The sequence below is a fragment of the Lepisosteus oculatus genome, chromosome 26, assembly GCF_040954835.1.
Source record: "Lepisosteus oculatus isolate fLepOcu1 chromosome 26, fLepOcu1.hap2, whole genome shotgun sequence".
In the NCBI taxonomy this organism is placed as follows: domain Eukaryota; kingdom Metazoa; phylum Chordata; class Actinopteri; order Semionotiformes; family Lepisosteidae; genus Lepisosteus; species Lepisosteus oculatus.
Window position 1 is genome coordinate 10728697 of NC_090721.1, and position 27835 is coordinate 10756531.

Consider the following 27835-nt stretch of genomic DNA (forward strand, 5'->3'; position numbering starts at 1 on the left):
ACCAGTAAAAAAAACTCTTCCTTTATTCATCTGGACCCGGCTGTCTGGAGTCTAACGGGGCAACAGCAGGGAGCAGAGGGCCAGGCGGGGAGAGGCGGGGAGAGGCGGGGGGGGGCGGGGTTTATGCCCCTCCGTTTCCATGGTTAGGCTAGGGCTCCCATGGGATCCCACGCCGGAAGGACCACTGGTTCCTGCTTCATCACTTCCAGGACGTCTGAGGCAATGAACTTCTTGTCCACGACGACCTCGTAGACGTACTCCGAGAACCACTCGTCCGTCATGATCAGGTACCCTGGAGACACAGGGCCGGGGAGCCGGAGGTGAGAGGCGACGCGTCCGAGCCCGACCACACAGAAAGAGAAAACCCTCAACACCAGGATGCCAGTATAGCAGAATGCAGCCTCAAATTAAGAGCAATGGCCTCTACAGATCTTCATCCCAGAGCTGATACTGGTATTGGTATTAAGCTGAGTAAAGATAGATAAAGACTTTATTGATCCCGAAGGGAAAATGAGGTGTTATATACATGGCTCCTGTCATTTGTGCAAATATGTTTCTACTCTGCTGGGTTGTGCTATTCCTTGAAATAAATACAAATAAAATAAACACATGCTTGGCTCCGTGTGGTCAGATAAGCTGTAGCCTAGGCCTTACCCACTCTTCAGTCTTCTCCCAGAATGGGCCCAAACACAATGAGAAGACGGAGGTACTGGGGGGAGTGGTTCTTTGCAAGAAGAGCCGACGTTGCCCCCCCCCCCCCCAGAGCAGGTGAGAGCATGGAAGCAACACACCGAGCCCAAGAGTGCTACAGGCCTGCTTCCCGCTGCGCCAAGCCTGCTGCCTGCTCTGTGCCATCCCTGCTCAAGATCAAAGGCGACTGACAGCAACAGAGGAACAGAAAACGCACCCGGATGAAAAGTTGTTTTTGCAGGCCAGACCCAGGACAGTAAGGCGATTAAGGATCTCACAGCGTCTCCTGATGTTTCTAGCTTGGTGCACAAAAGCTTAGACCCAGGCTGCTTGACTGGGCCAAAAAAGGCCTTTTGGGGGTCAAAGAGGCTTGGTAAGGTTCTTCTCTGCATAGCAGTGTAACTCAGAATGGCAGATATCATGCAAGATACAATTCAGCTTATTCTTTTTCTTCTGCTTTCAACTGCAATCATAACCATGCTCTGAATTAAGGCATTATTATTTTTGTCCAGCTTTCAACGTGATATGTCAATCATGCTCAACGCAGAACCATTCGTCAATCAGCAATTTTTACAGATCTGTTCTCGTTCTCTTTGAAATTGCAGGACTCAATTCAACACGTTAAAAAAGGGCCCTGTGGGGGTTTGCGTGTTGGATTGGCGAGCCGCGGGTGAGGCAGGGACCCGATGCCCTCTGGCAGCCCCCCGTGCCCCAGAGGTCATGCCCGGGCAGGCCTCACGCACCACAGTGCCACCCTGCCGCTGGCTGCTCTCCCTCCGGCCATTGTTCCACTGGGAAAGGACACTCCCAGCCCCTCGTGAGGCTGTCAGCCCCCCTGCGGCAGACAGCCCTGCGATCAGGCACCAGCTCCTGTCGACAAAAGCAATTCTCTGCTGCCAGAACACCCATTTCTTATCCAAAACAATAAAGACGCGCAAATAACCCAGTAAGTCTCTTGTTCATGTTCAGGTGACAATCAATATGCTTCTTGCTATATACAGTGCATTGTATGTTAAACCATTCTGTTGAAATAATTGTCTAATGTGTATTTGAGATTGATGTGAATAAACACACTGACGGGCTACGAGATAAGAAATCCCCAGCTCAGGGAACGGGCTCTCTCGGTCACCAGCCATGTGTGGCTGGAGTGAGCACCAGTCTCCCGAGCCAGGGCTCCACACTTCATGAGCCCTCATTGCAGGATTAAATGAAGGAGATCAGGGCTGAGACTGGACTTTCACAGCCCTGCAGAACACCGTCCACAGCCAGCTGGTTACAGAATCCCAGTACAGTATCTGCTGCGGGGTCCTAATGGTTTGGCCAGTGAGAGAGCAAGGCTGTGGTAGAAACCAGATCACATCTGAAAGAACTCACTTTCTGATTTTCAGAGATTCCCTATTCTCTTATTTTCACTGGGTCTGGTTTCCTTAAGTCTGCTTTATGTAACGCACATCTGTACAAAATCTGGTGTTCCGTGATCTAGCTGGAACATTGTACAGAGAAGACCACTTTATTAGTTTTACATGGCTTTAGGCAGATGACGTATCTCGGCTTTTCAAAGTCCAAAAAAGTTTCAAATTAATGGAATAATGATTCATTTTTTTTAAATTAAAGGTTCATATTATTTGAAAGAGCTTGTAGGCCTGCAACATCATGGTAACACCATGGTGAGGAAAGAGTGTTTTATTCTTTCAGAGATCACACTGAAAGGTTAAATAGTGAAGAGCTTTGCCTGAGAACAGCCTGTAAAAGCGCTTTATTTACAGGATCTATAAATTAATGTGCACAACATGTGTGTGTGATATGCACGCACCACATGTCCCGCGTGTAAGTGTAGAGGGTTCAGCCAGAGAGGTGCACTGTACCACACGTCTGGCAGAACTGGTGGCAGTGCAAGCGAGCTGGCGAGAACTACGGCATCGCTTACTCCTGCCCAGCTGCCATGGACCAGGGGCGGCACAGGAGCCATCCGGAGCCTTTCCTTCTCCTGCCACCGAACCCAGGATTTAAGCAAACCAGAGGGGGGAAAAAGGGCACAGAAATAGGCTGGCACATACATTCCGTCTTGGGGAAAACTTTACAGCTATTCCCACATCGCTTGTCAAACAAATCGGCCCTCTTAACGGCTGCTCTTCTTTTCATTTCTTCTCAACACTCCTGTGCCGCGCAGCCTGCGTTTCCCCAAATGCTCTGGTCATGAAGGCAAGGACTGGAATACATGTCCATTGGAGCCACAAAGATCTTACTTGTGTCCTAGTACTACTTCAAACTAAAAGAAGAAGTAAGTTGTATTGCATATAGGGTGCAACTTGTAGCAATGTTTTACAATCAAGACGGACTCAAAAACGACAGCAAACGTCACACAACCCGTACTCCAAAGCAGGTTTAAATCAGAACCTTTGTAAGCAGAGGCAGGAATGTTCCAGTGTTCCTGCTGTCCTGGAGGTAACCTCAGCCCCCCACCCCTTCCCAAACAGCCTCTCTAATGCCAGCAGCTTGGACACATCCGGCCCCGTGTTGTGGAAACGGGCTTCACGCTGGCCATTCCTACGCGGAATGTTATGTTTAGAGCTATCAAACCAAACGTGCGCATTTTTTTACGCGTTTGGTTTAACGGGGTCGGTTCGATTCCCAGTACCTGCACTCCAGACTTGCTAGGGACCCCTTTCAACAGCAGCCTGGACCCAGACTCACTGCCACTCTGCTCCTCCTGCCCTCTAACACGTAGCGCCATCTGTGCCCTGTGGGCAGCTGCCTCCGGCCAGCTGGTGCAGCCCATGCCTTTAGAAAGGGCTTTTAAGGTAGCTTCTATATACAAGCTTGGTATCAGAGCACTGTGCTCAAAAGGTAAGCGATTACAGCTACATGACAGACTTCAATTTATTAAAACAAAATCAACCTTTAAGAGTCATTCCAGAAAATCTAAAAATACTTCCATTAAGAAATACAATCTTGACAGTGAAGCCTAACTCCGTTTTTTAACAAGACCCTATGCTGTGTAAGTCCTGCGACTTGGGTTGCATTTAAAATGGAGATTTTCATCTCTAATGCACAGATTAATTAAGGATGTGGTTCAGATGTGATTAGGATGATCCCTATTAACTATTGATCTGTCAATAATTCTGAGGCCGTTTGACATTGTGAAGTCTCCCGTTTCGCTGCCACCAACGCACACACTGAAGAGAAGCCAGCTCAGACTGAAAAGCAGGGCACTGCCCGGGCTGATGAGCGGAGCTCAGTTCTCAAGCCGCGGAACGAGATGGAGCTTTAAGAGGTTGGAGATTACGAGTTTAATCTGCGGAGGAATGCAGCCACACGGGTTTCCAAGAAATCTGCCGGCCCCCTGCTCCTGCTGCTGCCCCATGCTCTCCAGTGGCTCTAGCCAGGACAGGAATTAGTAGGCTAATTACAGCCCACATGTAGGAGGGTGCAAAACAGGGCAGGAGCTGTCTCTTCTCCACAGGCTCCAGGCTGCACCAACCACCACAGTGCAAGCCTGTGCAGGCAGCTGGGGGAATTTCACCCGCACCTTCAAGTGGCCGTCCTGGGCATTTCACCTGTGCCATCACGCCAGGTCATACTGACTCCATCAGACAGCTGAAGCTTGTGCACAATTATTAATACATCCCCGACCTGAAACACCGATCACCAACAAGCACGTGACACTGTTTCTGATCCTGCCGCACAGTGCCAGAGTCACAGGTTTGGGGGAAAAAATGGCTTTGAAACCAACATTACCCTCTTTTTTTCAGCACTAAAAAACACCACAAAGGAACTTTCTGTAGTGGAAAACTGTGTGCTGCCTGGCTGGAGCCTGGGAGTCTGGGAAAAAAAACCATCTGTGAGGAGCCATCAATTACAAAACCACATCAGTCCCAGCTGCGCTCGTTAGACAGGGAATGCTGTTGTAAAAGACAAGAGTGCAGGGCAGAGCAAGTGGCAAACTGTGCCTACAACAGACAACTAGCAGAAGACTACAACCAGTCCTACAGACTTCACACATGGGGCCACAGGAGCTGTCCCTAATCCCACAATCCCACCTGGAGTCATGTCCCAATAGGCACCCTTGCGGTCCTGTGTCCTTCATGTTGCCGTTCCTGCTCAAGTCTGCAAGGGCTCAGGGTGCCCCATTTCTAAATATGTCTCACAAGGTGCCCCCATTGCGCCCTTCTCTGAAGTCCACATTGGAGCGGACAGCACCAAATGGAATCGCCCCCAATTCCTCACTGAATGGTGACGTTTCATGGTCTAGCCTATCGAGAAGGAGAGAAGTTGCCGTGGAGTATAAAATATCCGTGTGTGAGTCAAATTTAATTTTTACAGTCTTAAAACCCATAATATTGTATGGAAAAACAATTTCATTTGGCTACTTTAGATTCACACTGCGAGTATTCTGTTGACCCTGGGCTGTGTGGCCAGCGGGTGCTGTCACGGTGAGGGGGTCCCCCTGCCCTGTTTTTACCGGTGCTCCTCGAATCCTCACGCACTTGAAACTCACACTTGCTCTGCGTCACAGAAGTGCAGACTCGGAGGAAGAGCTTAGGGCTCAGTCTGAGATTTGGACGGCAAGAGCGCGCATATAAAGGACGCAAGACCGCAAGTGTGCCTACTGGGACACGACCCCAGGTGGGATTGTGGGATTGGCCAGCAGCCATAATCACTCTGCAACTCACCACTGGCAGCCCACTGAAGCTCAGCAGGTGTGAGCCTGGTCAGTACCTGGATGGGAGACTCCTGGGGAAAACTAAGGTTGCTGCTGCAAGCGGTGTTAGTGGGGTCAGTAGGGGGCGCTCACCCTGCGGTCCATGTGGGTCCGAATGCCCCAGTATAGTGACGGGGTTCACTGTACTGTAAACAGGCGCCGTCCTTCGGATGAGACGTAAAACCGAGGTCCTGACCCTCAGTGGTCATTAAAAATCCCAGGGCGTTTCTGAAAAGAGTTGGGGTGTAACCCCGGTGTCCTGGCCAAATTTCCCATTGGCCCTTACCAATCATGGCCTCCTTATAATCCCCATGTCTGAACTGGCTTCATCACTCTGCTTTCCTCCCCACTGAGAGCTGCTGTGTGTTGAGCGTACTGGTGCACTATGGCTGCCGTTGCATCATCCAGGTGGGGCTGCAGACTGGTGGTGGTGGAGGGGATCCCCATTACCTGTAAAGCACTTTGAGTGGAGTGTCCAGAAAAGCGCTCTATAAGCGTAAGCAATTATTATTATTATTATTTGGGACACGGCCTCACACTAACCAGCCACACACTCGAGTGGGCCTGAGCCGAGCTGCCTACCTTTATTCCCTCGGTCGTCTCCCCAGGAGTTCTCCACCCTCCACTTCTCATATTGCTGCTCCTTGCCCTCCTGTGGGAAGCGAGAGGAGATGTCAGACCAGCAGAACCCAGCTCTCCTACAGCCACCCAGACCGCACTGGTGTCGGCCACCCGACTGAGAAACCCCCGCTGGCCGGCCTCGTCTTTCACTCCTCGTCCCCAGGCCCCGCTGGGGCCACCTGCAGGAGGCTGCCGGGCACCACACCTGCTCCGGGTGCACCTTGAAGAGAACGGCTAGCAAACCCACAGGGCACACTAGCAGAGGAAAGGCTCAAACGCTCTAGATAAAGGGGCCATGGGCTGGAGAACCCTAGACACCCACAGCAGGAACGAACTTCACCCTCAAGAGAACAGTCTCCGAGGACCTTCCAGGAAAGGGAGAGCCTGCTGGGAAGGTGGCACCCCAGCTGTGATGTTTCCAGAGAGCAAGGCGGTAAGGGGGGGGGGGAGGGCAGGCTGCACGTGGGACTGCGGAGTCCAGCTGCATCAAATGCTTTGGAATGTCGCTCACAGGATGTGGGCAGCTGGGGTCACTTAGGGGGAAATTGACAGTAATTTCAACAACTACTGGTAATTAAGCACTATAAACATGTGTCACGCCTGTGACGCAAGAAACAGGGATGTGACCAGACCGCAGCAGACAGGCCCCTCCTCTAGCTCAGACCACGGGTGCCGGCAGCCCCCATGATGGCTGCCAGTAGGAGGCACATGTGACCACCTGCAACTCGTTTACCAGAGACTTCTCTAGACCGTCACACCCTAGGATTCAGCCCACCGTTGCTGTGATCACAGTGGCTGAAAGTCCAGGCTGCTCCATATCTCTCACTGAACGGCCTTGAGAGGAATGTCCTTAATGCTTACACCTTCATTTCAGGCCGAGGCCATCCTCTTTAAATCAGGAACTTGACTGACGTACCACACAAACACAGATCACTCATGAACTCTCATGCTGATCAGTCAACACCCAGAACCTTGGACTGCTGTCTTCCTAATTTAAGGCAACTGAGGTGTTCAAGTGAAAATGAAAACTGGCTTTTCGGCAGAGCCAGTGAGCTTTTCTGTGGCTTTCAGCAAACCTATTGAAGGTGTTGATGGGAGTTTTCCTATAGAAGTGAATGTATTTCCTGCTGGTGGGGCGGCGCGGCGCGGAGACACTGTACCTTGTCAGTGACAGCCGTCAGAATCATGGCATGGGTCATCAAGGAATCTCCGAACATCAGCCGCTCCGCCTTTGACAGGTTCTTGACAGAGATCCCGAACACCAGCTCGTGGTTGAACCTGCCAGGACACAGAACCCAACACACACATGTCATGTCTCCACCACCCTGATCTGCCAGCAGATGAAGGGCTAATGTACTGCTGTGCAGCGGTCTGTGTTTCATCTGAGTATGCTGCCTGAAGACTTGGGGACTAACATGCCGTATTCAATTTTCAAAGCACTTACATCTAAAGAAAACAGAGAACATGCTCAGCATCAGTGTTTTAGCACAGGGACACTCGTTTTAGCACGCTGCAGCACGGAGGAGAAGCCCTCTGGCTCGACGCATGCCCACACACTCACACGTTCATGTCGTTGATGCCTAGCTTGCCGTGAAAGTGCTTCCCCACGTCACAGCCGAACCAGACTGCCTAGACAGGAGAGAACAAACAGAGGAATGCCAGCCGAGGTCTGTGAGAGAGGCCCCACGTGGAGAAGCTTGTTCACACAAAACCCTCAAATTACCGCAGGACGGAAGCCAGTGACACCTTTTCAAAGTCAAATGAATTGTAAAACTTGCACAAAATACTTACTGCAGAAGCGTAGAGCCGCACACTCCTTGGGGATACATTTTCTATCAGCATTTTAGCCATCAGAACCAAGATGAAGAGAAACTCGGCACTACTGTGTGCCAGAATCATTTGGGTTAAACACACAGCTACCAGGCAGAGGACAGTGGGCTGGGGCGGCTGCACAGCCACAAAACGGCATGAAGCAGCTTTTCCTCGGAGCAGGGAACGCTGGTGAGGGGGTCATCAAGGGATTATCCAAGGGGTGCTCAAAAACAAAGGAAGACTTTTCGCCCCATTGAAAAATCAACACTCTCACACAGCGGTGAGATTTGCATTATTAAGATATTGAGGTTTTACTACTTTGTATTTTCATGTTGCCTTTTCTAAGTGTAGAGTTTCATTTGTGTGAAGGGGGAACTGCTTGAAAGGGAGTCCAGCCACGAAAGGCCAAAGGTTTGTGGGAAGAAGGGAGAGGAGGGGGGGGGGATCTTCTCTTACTTTCACATTTAATCTGCGACAACACCAGCTTCTCCATGAAACGTTAATACGTATTTATGGTTGCTTAATTAAAACACAAGATCTGGGGGAGGGGTTCCACAGGACAGACTCCAGGCCTAGACAGGACAGCTAAGGCCTGGAAGAATGGGAAACGCCAGCTCGAATCCACCTTTTCTCCATGCCTGCCTGCCTGCAGCACGGTCAGAAATCACAGCAGACCACAACATCCCCTTTCACTCACTGGAAAATCATAAAAAACTCTCACGAGATAATATGTATCTGAATGCCAAGGGACACAAGGCTGAGACTGCCGTCTCCCGAGTCTTCACATCCCCCAGCAGGGACCCTCATCTGTGCTCACCCAGAAGCTCGGAGCACACGAGTGGACGGAGCCATCTTGAAGGCTCCAGTGCGCGACGCATGGTGAAAACGCTCATGCACACAACCGCTTCACTCAGACGCAAGACTCGGGATCCCACAAGTCCTTCTAAAGTAAAGACAATCAGCTTTCAAAGGCTGGGCCTACATGGTATACCTTTTGGTGACTGCATCTATGCTTTCAAAAACTTCCACACGCCTGGGAAATTGACCTCCACTTTTCTAGCTCCTGCCAGGACTTGTGGGAAGGAGACCTTGTCCCAAGGAAGAAGGGAAGAGACGGGAAGAGCGTGGAGCCCTCACCTCGCCTTCCTTGATGGAGTCTGCGGCGGCCTTCTTGAGCACTGCGATGGGCTGGTTGTTGTACAGCGTCTTCCGGCCCCCCACCATGTTGCCCAGGAACTCCACGGTGTACAGCTTCTTGTGGGGGTTCTGGGGTCGGGGGTCGTGCACCAGGCAGATCTGCGCACAGCAAACGGAGAGGACACAATGAGTGGTAGACCTGGACAATGCACCCGTCTCTCAAATTACAGTATCGTTTCATCACCGACAGTCAAACCCATACCAATTCGTTCTCAAGTCAAAAGAGATTCACCTGAGTAAAGTGCAACACTGTTGTGCCTCTTCAGAACAGATGGAATTTAGTCAGTTTGATTATTTAAGTCATTAAGTCATTATGGGCAGTGCGGGATTGTCCATAGTGTTATAACGCCAAGTGTTACTGTACACAGCACAGAAATAAATGTCGCCCTGACAGGAAGCAGCAGGATCAATGACCTGGACACAGAAGGCTACATTCAAGGAACTGCTGCAAAGGAGAAAAGTACTCAGAAGGTGTAACAGTCTTGTCTCTGAAGTCAAGTGAGGTTACTTTGAAGCCCAAAGTTTCCGAAAGCTGACTGTTCCAGAACAGTGGGAAATTCCTATAGGATTGCAGAAGCACTGTGTGCGCACGTTGACTCCTCACCTTGTCCTCGATGTTATAGAGCGGCTTCACGTGCTCTCTGTAGAACTGCAGAGGGGTGAGCGGCCCAAACCGGTGGAATGCCTTTTCCTTGTCCCGGAATTCCCAGCAGAAGCTCTCCGGGGGGCTTCCCAGACACACACTGGCCACTCTGAACACCTGAACACAAGACAGGAAGTCACAACCACTAGAGAGGTCCCTGACCAGCAGGAGGAGGGGAGTATTCGGCTCACTGGTGCTACAAGGCATACAGCCAGGGCCCAAGGACCTCTCCGGGTGCTGGGAGGAGAATCCCCAACAGGACCAACGCGGAGCAGAGAGTGCAGTCAGATGCTGTGCTCTTCCTGAATGCCATGAGACCAAAAACCACAAAAGACAACATGCGGACTGACACCCCTGAATAAATGTCGAGGTTACATAATGTACATGGTACAAAAACAGGTAAACTAGAGGTGTTCAGTATAATCTAATTTATTGAAAATTCAGGGTCTGACAGAAGCCTAAATTTCTCCCTACAAACCAGATTTCCAAAAGAAACGAGGGCACTGCCTCCCTTCCCCTTTTCCCCACTCCTTGTTACCAGATCTGCCCCCACCATGTGAGCCTGTGGTGGCCGGGTTCACAGAGGGATGGTGCTGCTCTTGCGCGAGGTCAGCCATACATGTGATGGACGGACGCACTGCGGTTTCCTACAGGGTCTCTTCCGTTTGCATCTACAAGCTCCGAGTCAGATTCCCACAACACCAGAGGTCTCCCAGTCGGGAGTGTTTCTGATCAGAGAGATCAAAACCAGCACAGTGAAGGCAAGAGAAATGATAAAAAACAGGCAAAATTAAATAAGCAAAAATCAACCCTTTTCAGGGACTGTTTACAAGCTCCATGGCCATGGTGCACTAACCCCGTCATGGCACAGGTCAGTCACTGGATTCCGGGGCCACAGCGGTCCGTATCTGTTTTGCTTTACGCTCAATCACGCCGTTTCAACACATTTCTCGGAGGCAGAGTTTTCCACAATTGTGATACAGAAATCTAAGGAATTTCCTTCCTTTCCCGTGACTTTTTGTCCAAGTCAAACTGGTCCCTAGGAAGCAGATAAGCCGCAGAGGCCAGGCGGATGAGCGGAGGCACCTACAAACACACCCTGGCCCGGCCTGTCAGTCCCATTAAGTTTTCCACTGCCTCCTCCCTGCCGCACGCGGCTCTGTTTGTTTGCTTGCGGCGCTCTCCCGTGGCGCAGGGCGCATGCCAGCCAAGCCGTCTGCGGCGCCGAGTGTGGCACTGGGCACAGGTGGCACCGACAAAAATAAGCCCCCACCTCACGTCCGCCCCCCCCCCACCCACCCCATTTGTCTTTCACCAACTACAGAAATTCCTCCCCGATGCAAACAGAGGAGGCCTTTCTCACTTCAAAGGGAAGCACGACAGGCTGGCGGCTGAGCCGTGACGTCAGGGAATCCGAATTGTCAATATTGAAACATCTGCCTGCAGCAGGGGAAACCGCACATATTGCGCGGGAGAAAATGCCATGTGGACCAGCTCCTACAAGCAAGAGAGGCCCCTGACCCAGGCTCCTAAATCTCTCTCCAGGAAATAAACAGCCATTCCTCACTCTAAAATAGCACAAGCTGACAGTGCCATGTGTTTAGCGAGCTGGGTGCGCTGGCAATCAATCACTCAGCTCTAGATTTACAGCAGAACGGGATCTATCGCATTCGCTAGGCTCGTCGCCACGCCACAGCAGTTGAACTGAAAACCTGACAACGAAGAGGCTTAAAGATTTATCTGAGAGTTATATAGTAAAGGACAGTGAGGGGAGAACTCTGCTGTGCGCGGCCCATGGTGCACAGACAGCACCAGCCAAAAAAGGGACAGCATTTTGCCGCATACCTGCAACCTCTATGTAGTTTTCAAGATGAAAGCTGCCCTTGTAAAAAAAAACTCTCAGTATCTGTAATCTTTTACAGGTAAGAAGAAAAAATGCCGATTACCAGACTATGGGCCACACACTTAAGCAAAACCCGGGGAAAATGACTGGTTGCCAAAATAGGCCCACCATTGGGTGCAAGTATGCCCTTTTCCATCGTAAACCAAAATGACCACTTCCATGTTATTCTTTCTAAAAAAAGAAGATTCTGAAGGTCATGCAAAAGAAAACAAAAAGGTTTCAAATCCTCAGGCGCTGGCAAAGCCCTTTCTGAAAGCACAGCAGCCAGCTCGCTGCTCCAGATGAACTCCTCAGTCCAGCTCTGGGGTCAGAGAGGTCCAGCAAGCTGCAGGACACTGCAGCACACAGGTCAGACCGCCAGGGGTGGGGGGGTCTAATGAGCCAGCAAATTTGGTGCAGGTCAGGCCAGTGACGTTTGTGCGGGAGACATCCTCCTCCTTTCTCTGCACCTCCATGCTTATTTCTTGTTTTACCCAATAATAAACACTCTTTTCATATGTGGAATTTGGGGAAAAAACTCTCATTAGAAGACACGCAGGGTGGCTGTGACGCAGGAATTCGAGGCAGACCACACACAAGTCACTCCCTTAAGGAAATGATTAGGGAAGGCATTATCTGCAATCATTTTCTTAAAGATCCTGTAGTTAACGGTCCTCTTTAAAAGCCCTCTGGAGGTAAGGAACAGGTTGGACAAGCACCCTGTTTCCACTTCTGTTTCCCAGGCAGCCCTGAGGTGGTCTGGCCTGATGCAGCCGGAAGGGGCTCCCAGTGCAGTTAAGCTACATGGAAGGTCCCCTCTCTCCGTCACGCCAGGACAGACGGCCCAGGATGCTCCTGCCTAACTGGGAAAATAGAACATTTTATTTCCTGTGTATTGGCAGGCTGGCACGCAAAGAGCTGCAACACAGGAAGAGCTCCTCAAAATCTGATCTGTGGTAAAATCCCAACTAGCACAACTATCCAAATTAATTTCCATGCTGAGGATATTTATCACCTTACTGTCCCTATGGGAGCGATATTTATGATTCATTCCTACACGATGATGTTGCTTTTTAAAAATGCAGTGTAATACAGAAATTACCTTAAGATTTTACACACTGCTATCATAGTTCAGATTAGTCTTTACCGCAAGAGGCTGCAGATCAAGAACATGACATTGGAACAAGCCCACAGGACCACAGCCAACTGGGATCCTTAAAACAGCCTTAGGACCAAATGCCACAGTACTTATCTGTAAGAAAAAAAGGGGTTCCTGATCGGGAGAATGGATCTTAAAAATAAGAATGTTCCTCATTCCTTGTCATTAAGAAGCCTGGGGGACAGGCCTCAGCTGTGTTTGGTGCACAGCTGGGTCGGAGAAGACGCTTGCCTCATCCATCGTCCCCATGCAGGGAGAAGGATGGTCACAGTCGCCTGTGCCTGGGAAAGCACGGCCGGCCCGCGGACAGGCTGGCGCGGGGCACTGCCCCTCGCCCAGCTCAGCGGCACAGAAGACGCGTAGGGGACCCCAGCGCACGCACACCCACACCAGGCCTGGCCTTACGGCGAGCGTGACCAGCTGCCTTCCTTCTCCTGCCGTCTAGGATGGGTCTCGTTACGAACAGGTGCTGCTGATTAAGCTGCTAATTAAATTCCGCTATGCATCAGCATCCATGGCACATCTCAAAACCAGCGCTCAGTGAGAACATGCAATTATTTTACTTTTCAAGACAGTAACGTATGTCTTTTGCAAAACGCTGGACTCGTATACAATCCTGTCAGCTGCGGATCGGAAGTGTGCGGGTCTGGAACGCTGGAGGGGAGACTGCTTCTCATTATAATTAAACCAGAGAATGTCAACATCTCACTTCCGCCTCTCCCCATCCTACCCCCCGAACTGGAAAAACCTGGATTTGTACCAAAACCTCATGCACCATGCACGAAATGAAGACAGCCCTCCTAAACATTTCTAAAACGTACATCCAGCTCAGGAGCTTGGAGATCTACTTGCACCTGCGGGGCAAGTGCTGTCTGAGCTCACGTCCTGGGACGTCCTGGACAGCAGCCTCTCCTTACCTCTCGTCACTAAAGCCCTGGGGCACCTGTCAACAGCAAACCTGGTGCGAGTAATTTTTTGTATGTACTGAGCATGCTTCATGAGAGCGTAAAATAAACTAAATTCTTTATAAAAACAAACATGCATTACCAACAAAGCGGCACATTTCTTTAACAATATGTTCTCCATTTCACCCAGCCTTCTCAAAGCCAGTTTGCATAAAACAGTGCAGAAGAGACAACCTCATTAATACAACATGCACTTGGGACTCGTTCTTAAAAAATAACCTTGACTGGCATTTCCTGTTTAACAAACAAAAAGCAGATGATATTTCATTACCCACAATGGAAAAGAAAAATCTGCGCACACACGTATACGTTGAGTGTGAAATAAATCCCTTCGGCGCAGACCCACTGAAAACTTGAAAGCACAGATGGGGTTTCTGCGGATCTGCATTAACACTCACTGCGGCCAGCGAAACTACCCGGATTGCTGTCACTGGGGCACCGGGGGCAGGAACGGCTCACAGGGGTGACATCAAAGCAATCCCTTTAATCAAAGGAAGGGCAATGCCAGTCCTTCTGGGCTGCACGACTGCATCACTCCACCTCTGATCTTAGTTAACTAAAGTGATTAGTGAGCCAAGACGTCAAAGCACCGGTGCTTTCAGGTCTTCATCAGTTGCTGGTAAAGCCTGCAGGACTCCTGCCCTGGAGGACGAGTGGCGCTCATGGCTGCTTTGATCTCTTTATGTTACACATTTACGATACCCAGAGGCAGTGGGGGAAGGGGGCAAGGGGCTGAGCTGTAGCATCTGTGGGCGCAGTGTGTCAGACATTCACAGACACGTGCTGATCTATATACAGTGATGTCGCCGATTCTCCAGGAGATGATGCATATTTTTCACCCGGCAGGGCAGGTTCTTGCTCCCAGAGTTCAGATTCTTTGTTCCACTTTCTGGCAGCGTGTCAGACAAGCGTTCAGGGTTCACACAACTGAGGGACTGTGGCGAGATCGCGCCCTGTTTGCAGAACGCACCGTCAGAGGCCCAGGCTGCACTCCTTTACTGATGTGCAAACAAAGCAGAAAGATTGAAGGCAGTTGCCTTGAGGCCGTGTTTACTCGGCTTATGATTAAACATAAACAAGGTACAGTTCCAATTTCTCGACGGCGAAAGGTGTCTGTACAGAAGAGGACAACACCAATCACAGGTGGGTAAACAAAGGCCTGCTGCCAGCGGGGGCGAAACTCGAGGAAACTTAAAGTTACAGAGCTGAACGCCTGCTGCGGCTACTCGGATTTGGATCATTGGGATTTAAACCGATTGGTTGAACAGAGTCTATGCTCTGGTTTTCCTAAGCAAAGACTCCGTTTAACTAACCATTGTACCTCCCAAATCGCCTGTGGAATAGACTGAAGATGTTTTTCCATTTCGTAATGGCTGGGATTTGTTTTAAGCCCCACCAATTGAAGAGGCTGTTCCGGATCCCGTGCATTCCTCTGTTGCAGGTGCACAGAATGACGTCAGGGCTGTCTTCCCACTGCGAATCCCATGGTGCCTCGCCAGCCCTTTACACATCCAGTAAAGAGAAGCAGCGCCCATCCCAAAGAGCATCGCTGTGCAGCAAGTCGAAGACATATATACCTTATAGCCCAGGCGATTCCGGGCCCTGCAACCCCACTAATCCCACTGGTGCTCAGCTAATTCTGCACCTCTGCCTGCAGAAAGCTGCTCACAGCCAGCTTGTGGCAGCCCTGATTCAAAGCAGTCATGTCAGGGCTATAGAGCTCATCTAGGGCCAGGGAATATGTGTGCCAAACCTGACTGCTTCCATTATTCAAACTGCTATGAAAGAGATACAAAAATGATCAATCTCCTCTCTCTCTCTTTTCCTCTCTTGTCGGGTGAAGCCAAACTATTACTCGGAACAAATCCTGGCAGGATCCACAGTTTGAACTGTTTTTCGTTTCCCTGGTCAGGGCCTTCCTAGCCATGTGGATTCTGAAATGTCACTGTCTACACAGACACGGGGAAGGAGGTTCAACACCGACTGGAGGAGAGGCTCTACCCCACTGACAGCACCGTATATATTTTAATACTATAACATATAAAACACTGAATGCTTAAAAATGTCAGCTCTTCATCAGATCTGAACTTTGGAGTAGCCTCATCACCTTCTCCGTAGTACAAGTCCCTGTGATCATACAGCTCCACCTTGTGGTCACTCCTTGTGGAGAAGTAATGTAGTTTATCGCCAAGAACGTTTGAAGCCAACATCAGGGCTACACTCGGAGCAGTGAGCTGAGAGCTAAGGAGAAAAACAAATGGCTCTAATCTATCCTGATTCCTGGCTCAAACAGAACTAGATGACTGACAATTCATGAATGAATTTTTCTGCTAAGATCTGAAATCGGGGTCAGCAGTTCGGTTGAGTCATAAGAAAGGAACGAGTCAAACGAAGCAATAAACAGTCTGACTTCCAAGGCACTCACAGCGTGATCCCTTTCAGACTGCATCAGGAGCCAATGCCAGGAACTCTACTGCATGTGTTGACCTCCAATGACCAAGTAGTGAGCTTGGTCACGTCTAATGACTCTTCTCCTACAGCAGTGTCCCCAGTCATCCTATTCGGGCACTGGCTTGGAAATTGTGATCCAGGGAAGAAGCCCCTCACTGCTGCAACTGCGGCACTGCCAGCAGTACCCTGGCTTTCCTGAGAGATCGCCCACCCCAGTACTGACCAGGCCCAGCCTTGCAGAGCTTCCGAGTCCTGACACCAGCAGACCACAAGCTGGTAACAGCTGGTGTTGCTGCCCAATTCTAAGTCACCCAATGACGGACATAAACATGAACAAAATATGAACCAGAATTTTGTCCACAGACAAGACCATGACCATGTAGCCCGTGAAGCTTGAAAGGAACAACTCTGCTCTGCCAAGGGAGTCTGATCTGCTTTTCTGTCATGGAAGAGCAGCTCTTCCCCCCCCCACAGCAGGTTACCTCCTCAATCATGCTGTCCATGGCCTTGGACAGCTCCTCCTTCGTGGAATCGCTGGCAACCATGTTTCTCAGCCGGAGGCAGTACTCCCTCATCTGAGGCACAGAAAAGGGAGAAGATCAGGCGAAGCTGATGTGAACAAACTGCCTCGTGTCCTGGGGAGCAAAGTGAATGAGCCCTCAAGCTCGTTAAATGCGCGACATTTAACGACATGTTTCTGCAGTCAGCGATTACAAATACACACTGCTCGGGCCTTGCAGATCAAAGGCAGAAAAGCAACGCCTGAAGTATCACTGGAAGATCAGCGTCATCTTGCAGGATGCGGAAAATGAACGGGGATGGACTGGATGTGAGCACCCAAAAAAAAAACCAACCCAGAACCCACATAAATACACACGAGGGCTGATGAGAGAAGTTTTCGCAAATTTCCAATTCTAAGATAAGATCGCTTTATTGGCCATATACAATTTCTTGGATTAGGAATTTGTCTTTTCACTTACTCTCGAAAAGCTTGCTCTCCATGAGACACATGGATGGGGAGAGAGAAGCTTGGGGTCAGAGCGCAGGGTCAGCCATTTCAATCGATCAAAGTTTATTTATGAAATGCCCAACAATACAGTGTGCAGCAGTAAGTAGTTGCTGGCAATGAAATGTCTTTTCTACGAGCTGACCGGGGTGAATTAAGGTTCAAAATCACAGAATTAAGGTTAGAAAATAAGGCTACATAATAATGTAATAGAAATTGAAGAAAATAAACTCAGACAAAACTCAATATAAATAGAGCTGCTATGTGTCCAGGGTGTGTGCTATACATTATGTCCAAGTAGTGCAGTGTGCACAGTACAGTGAAGACTGTGTGTCCATGTAGCCATTACGGGCGATTTGCTAAAGGAGCTACAGCTTGGCTACTTAGCAGTCTTATTGCCTGGAGGTAGAAGCTGTTCCGTAGTCTGTTGGACTTTGACCGAATGCTTCGGTACCGTTTACTGGACGGTAGGAGAGAAAACAGTTTGTGACTGGGATGACTGGGGTCCTTGAGAATGGACTTGGACTTCTTAAGACAACCTGGACTTCTGGAATTTATACAGCGCCCCTGGAGCAGCTGGGGTGAAGGGCCTTGCTCAGGGGCCCAACAGAGTAGGATTCCTCTGCCGGCCGTGGGATTTGAACCAGAAACCTTCCAGCCAATTCTGACTGAAAGTTAACAATGAGCTCAATGGAGATGAACCGTCTGGTTCTATTTTACACAGCAGATCAATTCCAGCGCTAAAAATTCAACTGGGGAATAAATGACCTCGGGAAGGACATGCGCCTTGCCCAAGTGGGAGACTACACTGCAGCTGCCCTCCCGAAACAACCTTCCTCACCTTGTGATTCAGGATGTCATTCATTCTTCTGGAAGCCTCGGAGCTGTGGGACTCTGGAAAGCACTTTTTCGGAATCACACCGTATTTTTCTGGAAAAAAACGGGCACCATCAGACATTCCACTGCAGTAACGGGGTTCTTTCCTTTCAGAAAAATAAGATTTCTATTCAACTCCGATATTTCAAGCAAAATACGTTTTGACAAACTATTTTTATGTTCATTTGTGTATTAATTAATAAAACACCAAGGGAAATTTCACAAATTCAATTCTGGCACAGCCTGCACACCTCTGCTTTTTATTTATTTATTTTTTATCACCCTCAATATGGCTCGTAAACTGCAAACAAATACGATGGGGAAGGGCGAGTCAAGAAAAGTGCCTGATTTGGAGTTAAAGATCCAGATTTTGAAGAAGTTAAGGGGTGGGATGACAGTGACCAGCTCTGCACGTATGTATGGCAAGAACGAATCTTTGATTCATGCAATCGGAGACCGAGTGAAGGCTATTCATTTGCTGTGTTCCCTGCATTCTATTACATTTTATTTGATCTAGTTTAGTTTACTGCCCAGTACTGTATTTGCTGTATTACTGTTTTCACAATACTTTAAATTACATGCATACACATACTATCGCCGACCACCTAATCTGCGTAACCTCCTTGTTCACAGCTCCCTCGACCGCCCTCAACAACCATCCACACCAGGCACTTTCCCTTGCAACAGAGCTCGCTGTATCACCTGCAAGTACACAGCCACCACCACACTCATTCAAGACCCCTCAGGACAATTCCGGATCGCCCAGATGGCATCTTGTACCTCCAGCAACCTTATTTACTGTATCTCTTGCAGTAAATGCCCAGCCATCTACATTGGAGAAACAGGAAGGAGACTCGGAGACCACTTCAGAGAACACGTCAGGGCTGTGAAGATTAAAGATCTCTCCAAGCCCATTGTTTCTCATTTCACCTCTGACGGCCACGACCACTCTAATCTCTCCGTCTGTTTTCTCAAAGACGGTTTTCCGAACTCATACATGAGAAAGACCACCGAAACCAAAAACCCCCCATTCTGACTTCTGACTTCACACCTCTTGATTGGCCTCTCTTTCTGTCCCCTGCTCCCGCCTCTCACTCCTCCCCCCTCCCAGCCTTTGTTCTCCCGCTACTTTACCTTTGCCTACTGCCCTGTCTCTCTCACACCTGAAGAAGGCTCCACGGCCGAAACGTTGTGTTCTCTTTCTTCTTTTTTTCAGCATGGAATAAACCTGTTAATTGTTCCTTTGCAGCCTACGCATGCCGACGCAGCTCCCCACCTGAACTACACATACTAATACACTTCAGATTGATTTAACTTGTCTAGGGCAGAGGAATAGGATGGTCAAAGGGTGTTGCTCTGATTATACACGCTATGTCAGAACCTGACCTATCACGTAAAGTCCGCTGTGTAGAACTTTTACCAGAAAATTGGTTCAGAGCCCACCACACACACATGTAAGCCGAAATTGTACTGTCCCCTCGATAGCCCAGTAAAACTGTAACAGGCATAATAATATTTAATATTTATGAATTAACCATACTACTTTTAACCATACTATTTTTTACACTGTTCCAAGAATTACCTTGCACTGTTTTTGTCCTGTTATATTTTCTCGGTTTGCGGAATTTTGACAGTTTTGATTACTTGATTACATGTTATTTATGTTATGTTATTGCGTTACTGTTATTGCTATTGTGTTACTGTCTATTGTCTTGTCTGCTGTTCTATTTATATACTGCACCTGAGTGACTAATGAGAAACTTTTCATTATACTATGCACCTGTGTAAGTTTAATGACAATGAAGTTGAATGGAATTGAATTTAAAAACAGTTACGGGAGAAGAGGGGCAGCTGCTTCATTGTCACTTCAGAATAACTGTGACAGCAGAGGCAGCACCAGGCCTGTCTGCTCACCGATGAGGTTGACCAGCATGTCCCACTGCCCCCCGTCGTTGGTGGGGTTGGACAGCAGGAACTGGACCAGCCGCCCGTCCACCGGCTCGTTCCGCTGGGCCGTCTCCACAAACACCTTGAGGAAGTAGTAGCAGCGCTCCACCTGAGGGACAGCGAGACAGGACAGCGCGTTAGTGGTGGACACAGCGGACCAGACTAGACCGGTCCGGCGAGACATGGCGGACCAGACCAGACTAGACTGGTCTGGCAAGACGCGGCGGACCAGACCAGACCAGCGAGACGCGGCGGACCAGACCAGGCCCAGTGAGACGCGGCGGACCAGACCAGGCCCAGTGAGACGCGGCGGACCAGACCAGGCCCAGTGAGAGACAGCGGACCAGACCAGGCCCAGTGAGAGACAGCGGACCAGACCGGCCCAGTGAGAGACAGCGGACCACACTGGCCCAGCAGGACGTGGTGGACCAGACCAGATGCCCAGCGGGACACAGCGGACCAGAATGGGCCCTGCAGGACACAGCGGACCAGAATGGGCCCTGCAGGACACAGCGGACCAGAATGGGCCCTGCAGGACACAAGCCCTGGTCCTCAAGAGCAGGTTGTTTTACAGTGATGATGCTGATGTTTAAATGATCTCTTCCTTAAAGATTTATCTGAAAAAAAGTGTTTGATTTGTTCAATCATCCCAATTAACAGACCAGTTAAGCTGGTACATGTTTTGGCATGAAACCAGAGGGTCCTGTGGCCCCTGGGAGCAGAGCTGAACACCCTGGAGGAGCTCAGGTAGAGAACAAGTCTGACAGGGAAAGGAAAAGCAGTGGCAGACAGAGGAAAGAGAGGCCACTTCTGGATGCTATGAACACTAGGATCTCCTTTACCTTGTCCCAGAAGAACAGGTAGGACTGACTGAACTCGAACTCTTCGATGTTGAACTTCTTCATGAATGGAAGACGCATCACATTGAGGCAGGAAAAGATCCAGCACCTCCCTGAGGTTAAAAAAAAAAAAACATTTCACACTACACTTCTGTACACACGAGTGTAACAAATCCGCAAAGTAGAGTCTGCTGTGTGATGTTCATTTGGGAAGTTTTTACACTCAATGTGGAAAGTGACCGAGTCTTTAAAGGCTGAATGAAAAAAGCTGCTGTCTGTGGGGGGCTTCAGCTCCCTGAAGCACGTGGGACGTTGGGTGGTGCTCATGCCCAGTCTGACAGGTCAGTGTGGGCCTAATGGACTGGACTATGTCCTTCTGCCAGGCTGTGCTGAGCTCCAGCGATGTGACAGAGTCCTTTCACCAAGACTTGACTCCAGAGAAGAGCAACCAGATTAATGTTTAGCTCCTTCACCCTGTCGGTGTGGGACCTTTTTAGTCTTGTACAGAGAAGAGTACAAGGGGAGGTGACACAAGTATTCAAAGTCCTCAAAGGCACCAACAAGATCAGCCCAGTGGAGTCCTTTAGAATAAACCATGCAACGCAGTCTAGAAGACTTCGTGGAAGCGACACAGAAGGGCACTTCAAACCCAAAATATGAGATGCTTTTCTACGCAAAGGGTGTAGGAGTGTGGAACAAGTCCAGTCATGTTGTTGGCTTCTTTCAAGAAACAGCTGGATGAGATCACTAGATCATTAAGCTACTAACTACTAGACGGTCTACAGCGGACTGGCCTAGTTGTTTCATCTCATCTGTAACTGTTTTGTGCCCTGATGGGCCTGCTATGCTTTGGCAAGCCAGGGGGCTGGTCAGCGTACCTGAGTTCTTCTGGTTGGTGACTGGCTTGCCCTCCGTGGGGATGCTGTGCTGGAAGACGTGGACGGTGTCCTGCACGGTCTGCCGGTGGAGACACACCTCCAGCGGGTCACTGCAGGTCGACACGTTCTGGGCCAGCAGGAAGCGGGGCTCTGCCTTCAGGCGCTTGCTGAAGGAGGCGATCTTCTCGGTGCTCAGGCCTGCGGGCACAGACACAGGAGGGGCACGGCATGCCCCTTGAGGGAAAACTAGAGGCAGGTTCACATCATCACATCACTTTATTAACCCTTCACAATTTCTTGCATTAGGATTGTGTCTTTTCGCACACCCCAGCTTGCTCTCCATGAGACACACAGACAGGGAGAGAGCATGGGGTCAGAGCGCAGGGTCAGCCATTGTACAGCGCCCCTGGAGCAGTTGGGGTTAAAGGCCTTGCTCAGGGGCCCAACGGAGTAGGATTCCTCTGCCGGCTGCGGGATTTGAACCGGCAACCTTCCAGCCACAGGCGCAGATCCTTAGACACAGAGCCAAAAGCCAGGTTCTCAGCTCCTACTCTGGGAGGGCTCTGCATTAAACTTTGTCCTCATTGCTTAACTGATGTCATTACAGCTATAATAATCCAAAGGACACCATGTACTGAAGACCTGCTGTAGAGGCATTTTTTACCCCAGAGAACATTACCAGAAGTAACCAAGTAGTCAAAAATTGAGGCAAAGTAGATGGAAGGTAGGGTTAAAACTGCAGCCGTTTAGAAAGTGATTCTTGTTGCAGTTTATTTGGGTTACAGGGCTGAGTGTAAATCTAAAAAAGAACATGGGCCTGGTGCCAACACATGCTGGCATCTTCTTAATAGCTTTCTCTACAAAAGACATTTTAAAATTACACTTGATATCATTTTAACACACAAAAGATTAGCCTTCATTACTAGTTCACCGTGTGAAAATCTCTCCCATTTTAAAGACCTAGACTTTACGGTTGGCATCTTTCAGTTTTCAGAAACGAAATGAATAAACTCACAGGCGATCTTTACCGGGTTCCCTCGATCTGGTGCAACTACACAGGCACACTGACGAGCGGACATAACCTTTGTCAGAGGAACTATCTGGATGCTTATTATCCAAAGCTTACGTTAGTCTAAGAGTAATTTACAAACTTGCTATATAAAAAATACATATGACAAAAAAATCACAGCTCATAATCGGGAAGAATGTATGACATGTATAGATTTCAACAGATGAAAGCAAACATAAACCGCTTATAAAAGCTGACCGAGCACTCAACACTGCCCTTAACTTCCAAACTACATTCCCGTTGGACGAAACCGGCTCATCTTACAGGATAATAGCTCTTTAACAGCTGCTGCATTGCTGGCAAAACGCCTGAAACGGAGGATTCTGGTGGAAAATTCCAGTTAGCCCCAGTAGAAATTAGCAACTGGCTTCAAAGGCGCTGAACTGGCATTTATTTACTGGGTCGAAGTGGTTCAAACTGCTCACCACTCAGCTTCTACTGGGAATCGAGCGATCGCCAGTACAATGCGAGCTGTCTCTTTAAAACGGGTGCTGGAAAAACACTCTGTTCTGGTTTCGAAACGCTCTGAACTGGAACAAGCTGGTCAGTAGTAGATACCAGCTGGACCTTTTCTACCAGCGCCACCAGTAGGTCTCCTACCGCACAAGGAAAACACGGGTAACGGGTCCATCGATATAAACCGATGTAATCGTTACCGTGATTTGAAACCCGGCGCAAAGAAAGTTCGGGATTTAGGTATCGGCGCCTCAAAAACTAACAAAGCGAACAAAACAACAGTCCCGTCAAGCTGGTGGCTGAAAAGGTGAAACGAGACTAGAAACACTACCCTACCCGTATCCATGGCGAGGCGATATTTCGTTAAAACGACCCCGGTTACAAACACCGTCGCCCGGTCTCTCGGCTCAGGGCGGCGCGTCCGCGCGGCTCCCGGAAACAGGAAGCCGGGGCCGCAGCGCCGCGCTCCGCGTGTCCAGCCTCCGCTTTATCACGGAATTAAACTTGCTGTCCTCCAGGTGTGCCGACCTCTGACAAGGCCACATTATTAAAAAAAAAAATAAAGTTTCAGTTCAGGGTGTTAATTCGGCCTGGATTCAGTGGCGGGAGATTTGAATTTCGGTCGCTTTGACGGGGATAAAGCGCACCAGGGAGTAGCTGTCTCGGTTTCTGTTTATATTTTCCCGGGGCTAAGTCTGTGAGACTCTGCCGTTTAATAGTTTCTATATTTTATCATGGGTCTGATTCCGTGTCTGCCTGCATTTATCTTCTCCGGTTCAGGATATATATATATTTTTTTAAATCGAGGACCCTTGTTACGTCACCCTACCCCGCACTCTGTCTCTCTCTACAAGACCGAATCTCAATGATCACCGTCTAGATGAGCAGCGTATTAATGCTCATTTTAACCAGACATATTTTTCAACGGCTGTGAATTATGCTTCTGTATTTTAAAGGGGAGCAGCAGAATTCCCAGTGCAGGTGCCTGAGCCTGCTGGAGTTGCACTTCCTGCTGACCTGTGAGCGCCGCCGTTGCACAGACCCTGGACTTAATGCTCTGTCACTGGGCGCCGCGCCGAGCTCAGAGTGGGTATTTGGCGCCTCATTTGACCAATGAGCCTTTCTGGGAAGTCGTTAAAATTATAATAACGCATATATGCTTGCATTTTGCAAACCCCTTTCCTTGCTGGTGTGCAGTGTGCCGCTGAACTCCAGCCCCCAGCCGAGACCCAGCAGACGGACCAGGAGGGGGGGGGGTCTTTAAAACTCTTATTGATCATTTTAAATGCAATCTGAGCTCCAGGTGCCATAATCAGCCCTCTATTCAGGCTGCTTCAGAGCCATAGAGACAGTGAAGGAATAAGAGGTTAATTCCACTCTGAAAAGTAAGAAAGTTTCTGCTGTTGACGCTTCTGCAGGTGACACTTGGATCCCCTCTAGAGCCTCTGCGGTAAGCAGTGTATGTTCATTTTAAACCTCACCACTGTTAGCCACCGATGTTGAGCATAGAGACACTTATCCATTGTCATAGACTTGACCCAGTTTCCCCAGCTCCCTTTCACAGTAGCAGGGCAGAGTGCAGTCACTGACTTCTCCCTTCCTTAGAATGAGAGGCTTCCCTGCATGGGGTTCCATCTCCAGGGCCATACAGAGACACTAGAAGCCAGGGCACTTTCTCCCTTTGCTTCAGTAACCAAAACCCAAGCCTGCTTTTTAAGCATTTCATTCCAACCCGAGGCTTTAATTTCTTGACCTTGTTCCAAATCAGGAATAGCACTCATTATGGCTGAGTGTAGAGTATATGCATTTGTGCCCATGACATACCGTCTGTGCAAAATCCACAGGAAACTTGGCCCAGTCTCACCACAAGTGTGATTGAGAACACCTCTAATAAAAAGACAGCCATGTGCTCCAAGTGGTTTTGTTAAGGCTGCCTGAACAAAAGCTCTATTGTTGCCCTATAAAGTACTTCAAGAAGCCACCTTTAAAAGTGCTATATGAAAGGGGTTTATTACTACAATAGATGCATTGTTCCCCTTCAACCCCCCTCCAGCCTCATGTTATAGGATGTAATTCTATTCGGTCATGCAAATCAAGCCCCCCCCCCCCCAGAAAAATTCTCCACCCCTCTGGCTGTGTGGACATGTAGATCTTCAGACTGAACAGGGAGGAACACAAGTGCCTTGCTGCTGGGAAGCCCACAAGTACTCCTCTAAGCAGTCTCTGCATTTTGTACAGTCTCTGCACTCCCACCACTCCTAGACTGAGCATTAAAATAACCCAACACCATTAATTTGTACTTAAAGTTTTTATTTAGTTCAGTTGCACAAGTGACATCCAGAATTCTAACCTTATGAAGCAGTAACTGTCACAGCCTTCTGTGTGACAGTTTACTAAGCCACAGACATTTACACGTAGCATTTCAGAGGTCAGCTTTCTCCAAGCAGCTCCACACCGTCACAGCTCAGACTCTCCGGGCGGGCATCAGGTCAGACCCACACAAGCTGCTCGGCCACCTGGAAAGGCAATGCAGGTACATGAGACTCCAGCCCCCCCACAGAGAACACAGCCCCAGGCCTGGAGCGCAGTGCCCTCAGAAAACCGATGGTCACCACTGAACAGTCTGCCGGTAATTCCAGCTTGTTTTCAGTTTAGGTGTCATCATAGAACACTGCCGACTGGACAAGCCAAGCCTACAGTCGCCCTGCCTAAAACTAAAAGGGATGGGAAAAAAAAAACAACAACTCACCTCATCCAAGAGGAGCTCCGCTCCAGAAAATTCTCTGAAAAAGGAGGGAAAAAAAAACATTGAGGCACAATTTCGATCTAAATTGATACTAGAGCACTACTTGCTAGACCGCACCAGTTGCATTCAGAAAACCTTTTCTCACCACGGTGAAATCTGCCGGTAATTCCAGCTGTTTCAGTTCAAGTTTCATCACTCTGCACATGCGAAACCCAAGGGGTACCAGGCTAAACGGGTTATCCGCTTGGGAGGTAGGAGGGGGGTTGATCTTTTCGGCAGCAAATGCCCTAGAATTCCCTCGGGGAAACCCCACCCCGCGAAGCTCCAATGCCCTCTACTCACCTCAAGCGCCTCAGGAGCAACGCAGGCCTGCACACGTGCGCCCTGGACCTCCAGACCTAGAAAAGCAAAATCAGATCCGCGTCACACTCAACATTGCTCGAGCGGAAGGCCCATGCGGGACACAGGAACGGCACGGCACGCTGCTCAGAAATTGTTACAAGCCATCGTCAGTTCTCGCATCGGACGGCACTTCCTACACAAGGTTTTCATCACAGTAGCGTGCAGCCGCGCCCGCAAGCAGAGGGATTCGAACAAGGCAGCCCCGCTTGTATTAACGTGCTGTGCCCGCAGGGATTGTCCCGGAAGGAGGAGGCGGCCTTGGTCGGCTGAGGGCCCGCACTCACCTCCGCGCCTGTGGCGATGCAGTCCGGGTCCACCCTCCGGGCCTCCACCCGCAGCCTGCAAGAAAGAGCAGTTCAGGTTAACGCTGAAAGCCCTTACAGCAGACCTGTGGGCCTCAGGGTTTAAAATAAACGGGGCTGCAGTTAAGCAACGGCACACACAGGCTTAAAATACACGCAGCTCCAGTCTCTTAAACACAGGAACTTAATGCATACAAAAGGACAATCAAGAAGGAAAATTTACCTTGGTCTGCAGCAGATTTGAGACGGATGTAGTTCAAGACACGCGGTCTCTCACGCTTCATGAGCAATCACATTTTAAAAAAATAGGATAGAAAATTAAACCTATTTTCCACAGTATACAAAAGGAGATACTAAAAAAGCCTCTATCCAAACGGGGAAAAGGCGTATAGGGCAGAAATAGTTCTCATTTCTGCTACTCAACAGCCTAGTTGCCGCCTGTAACAGCTCCATCTCGCGCTGAGCACTTCACAGAAAGACCGGACAGCTCGCGACGCAGGTTTATATCGTGCTGCCCTGGATGACGTTTCCCACAGACTTCGCCCTTGACGTAACACCCAGTAAATGATACGTCACACACAAGCCACGCCTCCGTCTCAGCCGCGCTCTTGATTGGTCTGATCAAGAGCGCCGAGTCTGAATGCCTCAGAAGCGATTTCGATTCATAAAATGACTTTAGCAGTTGGATACATATGCGTGATAGTATTTTTGATCATCAATATTTTTATTTTTTATAAGGATTCATAAAGTTTAACAAAGCAAATAATATACCAATGCATCGTGTTACCGATTGTAACCTTGGAATAAAATGGTTTTGATCCATTCTGTGCCACCTGTCCCCTTAGGCATAGTGTTTGTTCGTCTGTTTGTCGGTTACCTTTTATTATAATTTGCCGTTGTCCATGCTGCAGTGAAGAAACGCTTTGTGTTCAAGAAAATAGACGTTAGACGTCAAAGCCAGTTTTCAACCACACGTGTTATCTGAATTTTAGATGTTAAAACGGAATTTTGGTACAGAAAAATATGGCAGAGGCTGTTAATCTTTAAAACCTGCAGTCCACACAGTGCCCACGTTACACCTGCTAACACAGTGTCACCCCGTCATCCTACAGCAGGCACGAGTATGTGTCACCCTGTAGTCCTACAGCACGCACGAGTGTCACCCTGTAGTCCTACAGCAGGCGCAGGTGTG

At 49.3% G+C, this 27835-nt stretch overlaps 1 protein-coding gene, 1 long non-coding RNA gene and 3 other non-coding genes across 5 annotated transcripts; all 5 read right to left on the minus strand.

Moving 5' to 3' along the window:
* blmh (bleomycin hydrolase) lies at positions 1 to 23649 on the minus strand. Its single transcript, XM_006641111.3, has 12 exons — positions 23530 to 23649; positions 21669 to 21866; positions 20794 to 20903; positions 19919 to 20060; positions 17970 to 18058; positions 16605 to 16697; positions 9627 to 9782; positions 8963 to 9121; positions 7575 to 7642; positions 7174 to 7291; positions 5975 to 6044; positions 1 to 292 (listed from the first exon to the last, which is right to left on the minus strand). The coding sequence occupies exons 1-12, from the start codon at positions 23537 to 23539 to the stop codon at positions 144 to 146; spliced, it is 1362 nt and encodes a 453-aa protein (XP_006641174.1). The 5' UTR covers positions 23540 to 23649; the 3' UTR covers positions 1 to 143.
* A 1837-nt stretch (positions 23650 to 25486) lies between these two features.
* LOC107079915 (uncharacterized) lies at positions 25487 to 27129 on the minus strand. Its single transcript, XR_001480819.2, has 5 exons — positions 26867 to 27129; positions 26626 to 26680; positions 26282 to 26337; positions 25943 to 25976; positions 25487 to 25709 (listed from the first exon to the last, which is right to left on the minus strand). It is a non-coding gene; the product is annotated as an uncharacterized lncRNA (long non-coding RNA).
* LOC138225197 (small nucleolar RNA SNORD65) lies at positions 25785 to 25860 on the minus strand. The gene has a single exon (XR_011183781.1). It is a non-coding gene; the product is annotated as a small nucleolar RNA SNORD65 (small nucleolar RNA).
* Positions 26064 to 26137, minus strand: LOC138225198 (small nucleolar RNA SNORD65). Its single transcript, XR_011183782.1, has one exon. It is a non-coding gene; the product is annotated as a small nucleolar RNA SNORD65 (small nucleolar RNA).
* On the minus strand, positions 26424 to 26498 carry LOC138225189 (small nucleolar RNA SNORD49). The gene has a single exon (XR_011183773.1). It is a non-coding gene; the product is annotated as a small nucleolar RNA SNORD49 (small nucleolar RNA).
* Positions 27130 to 27835: the final 706 nt, after the last annotated feature.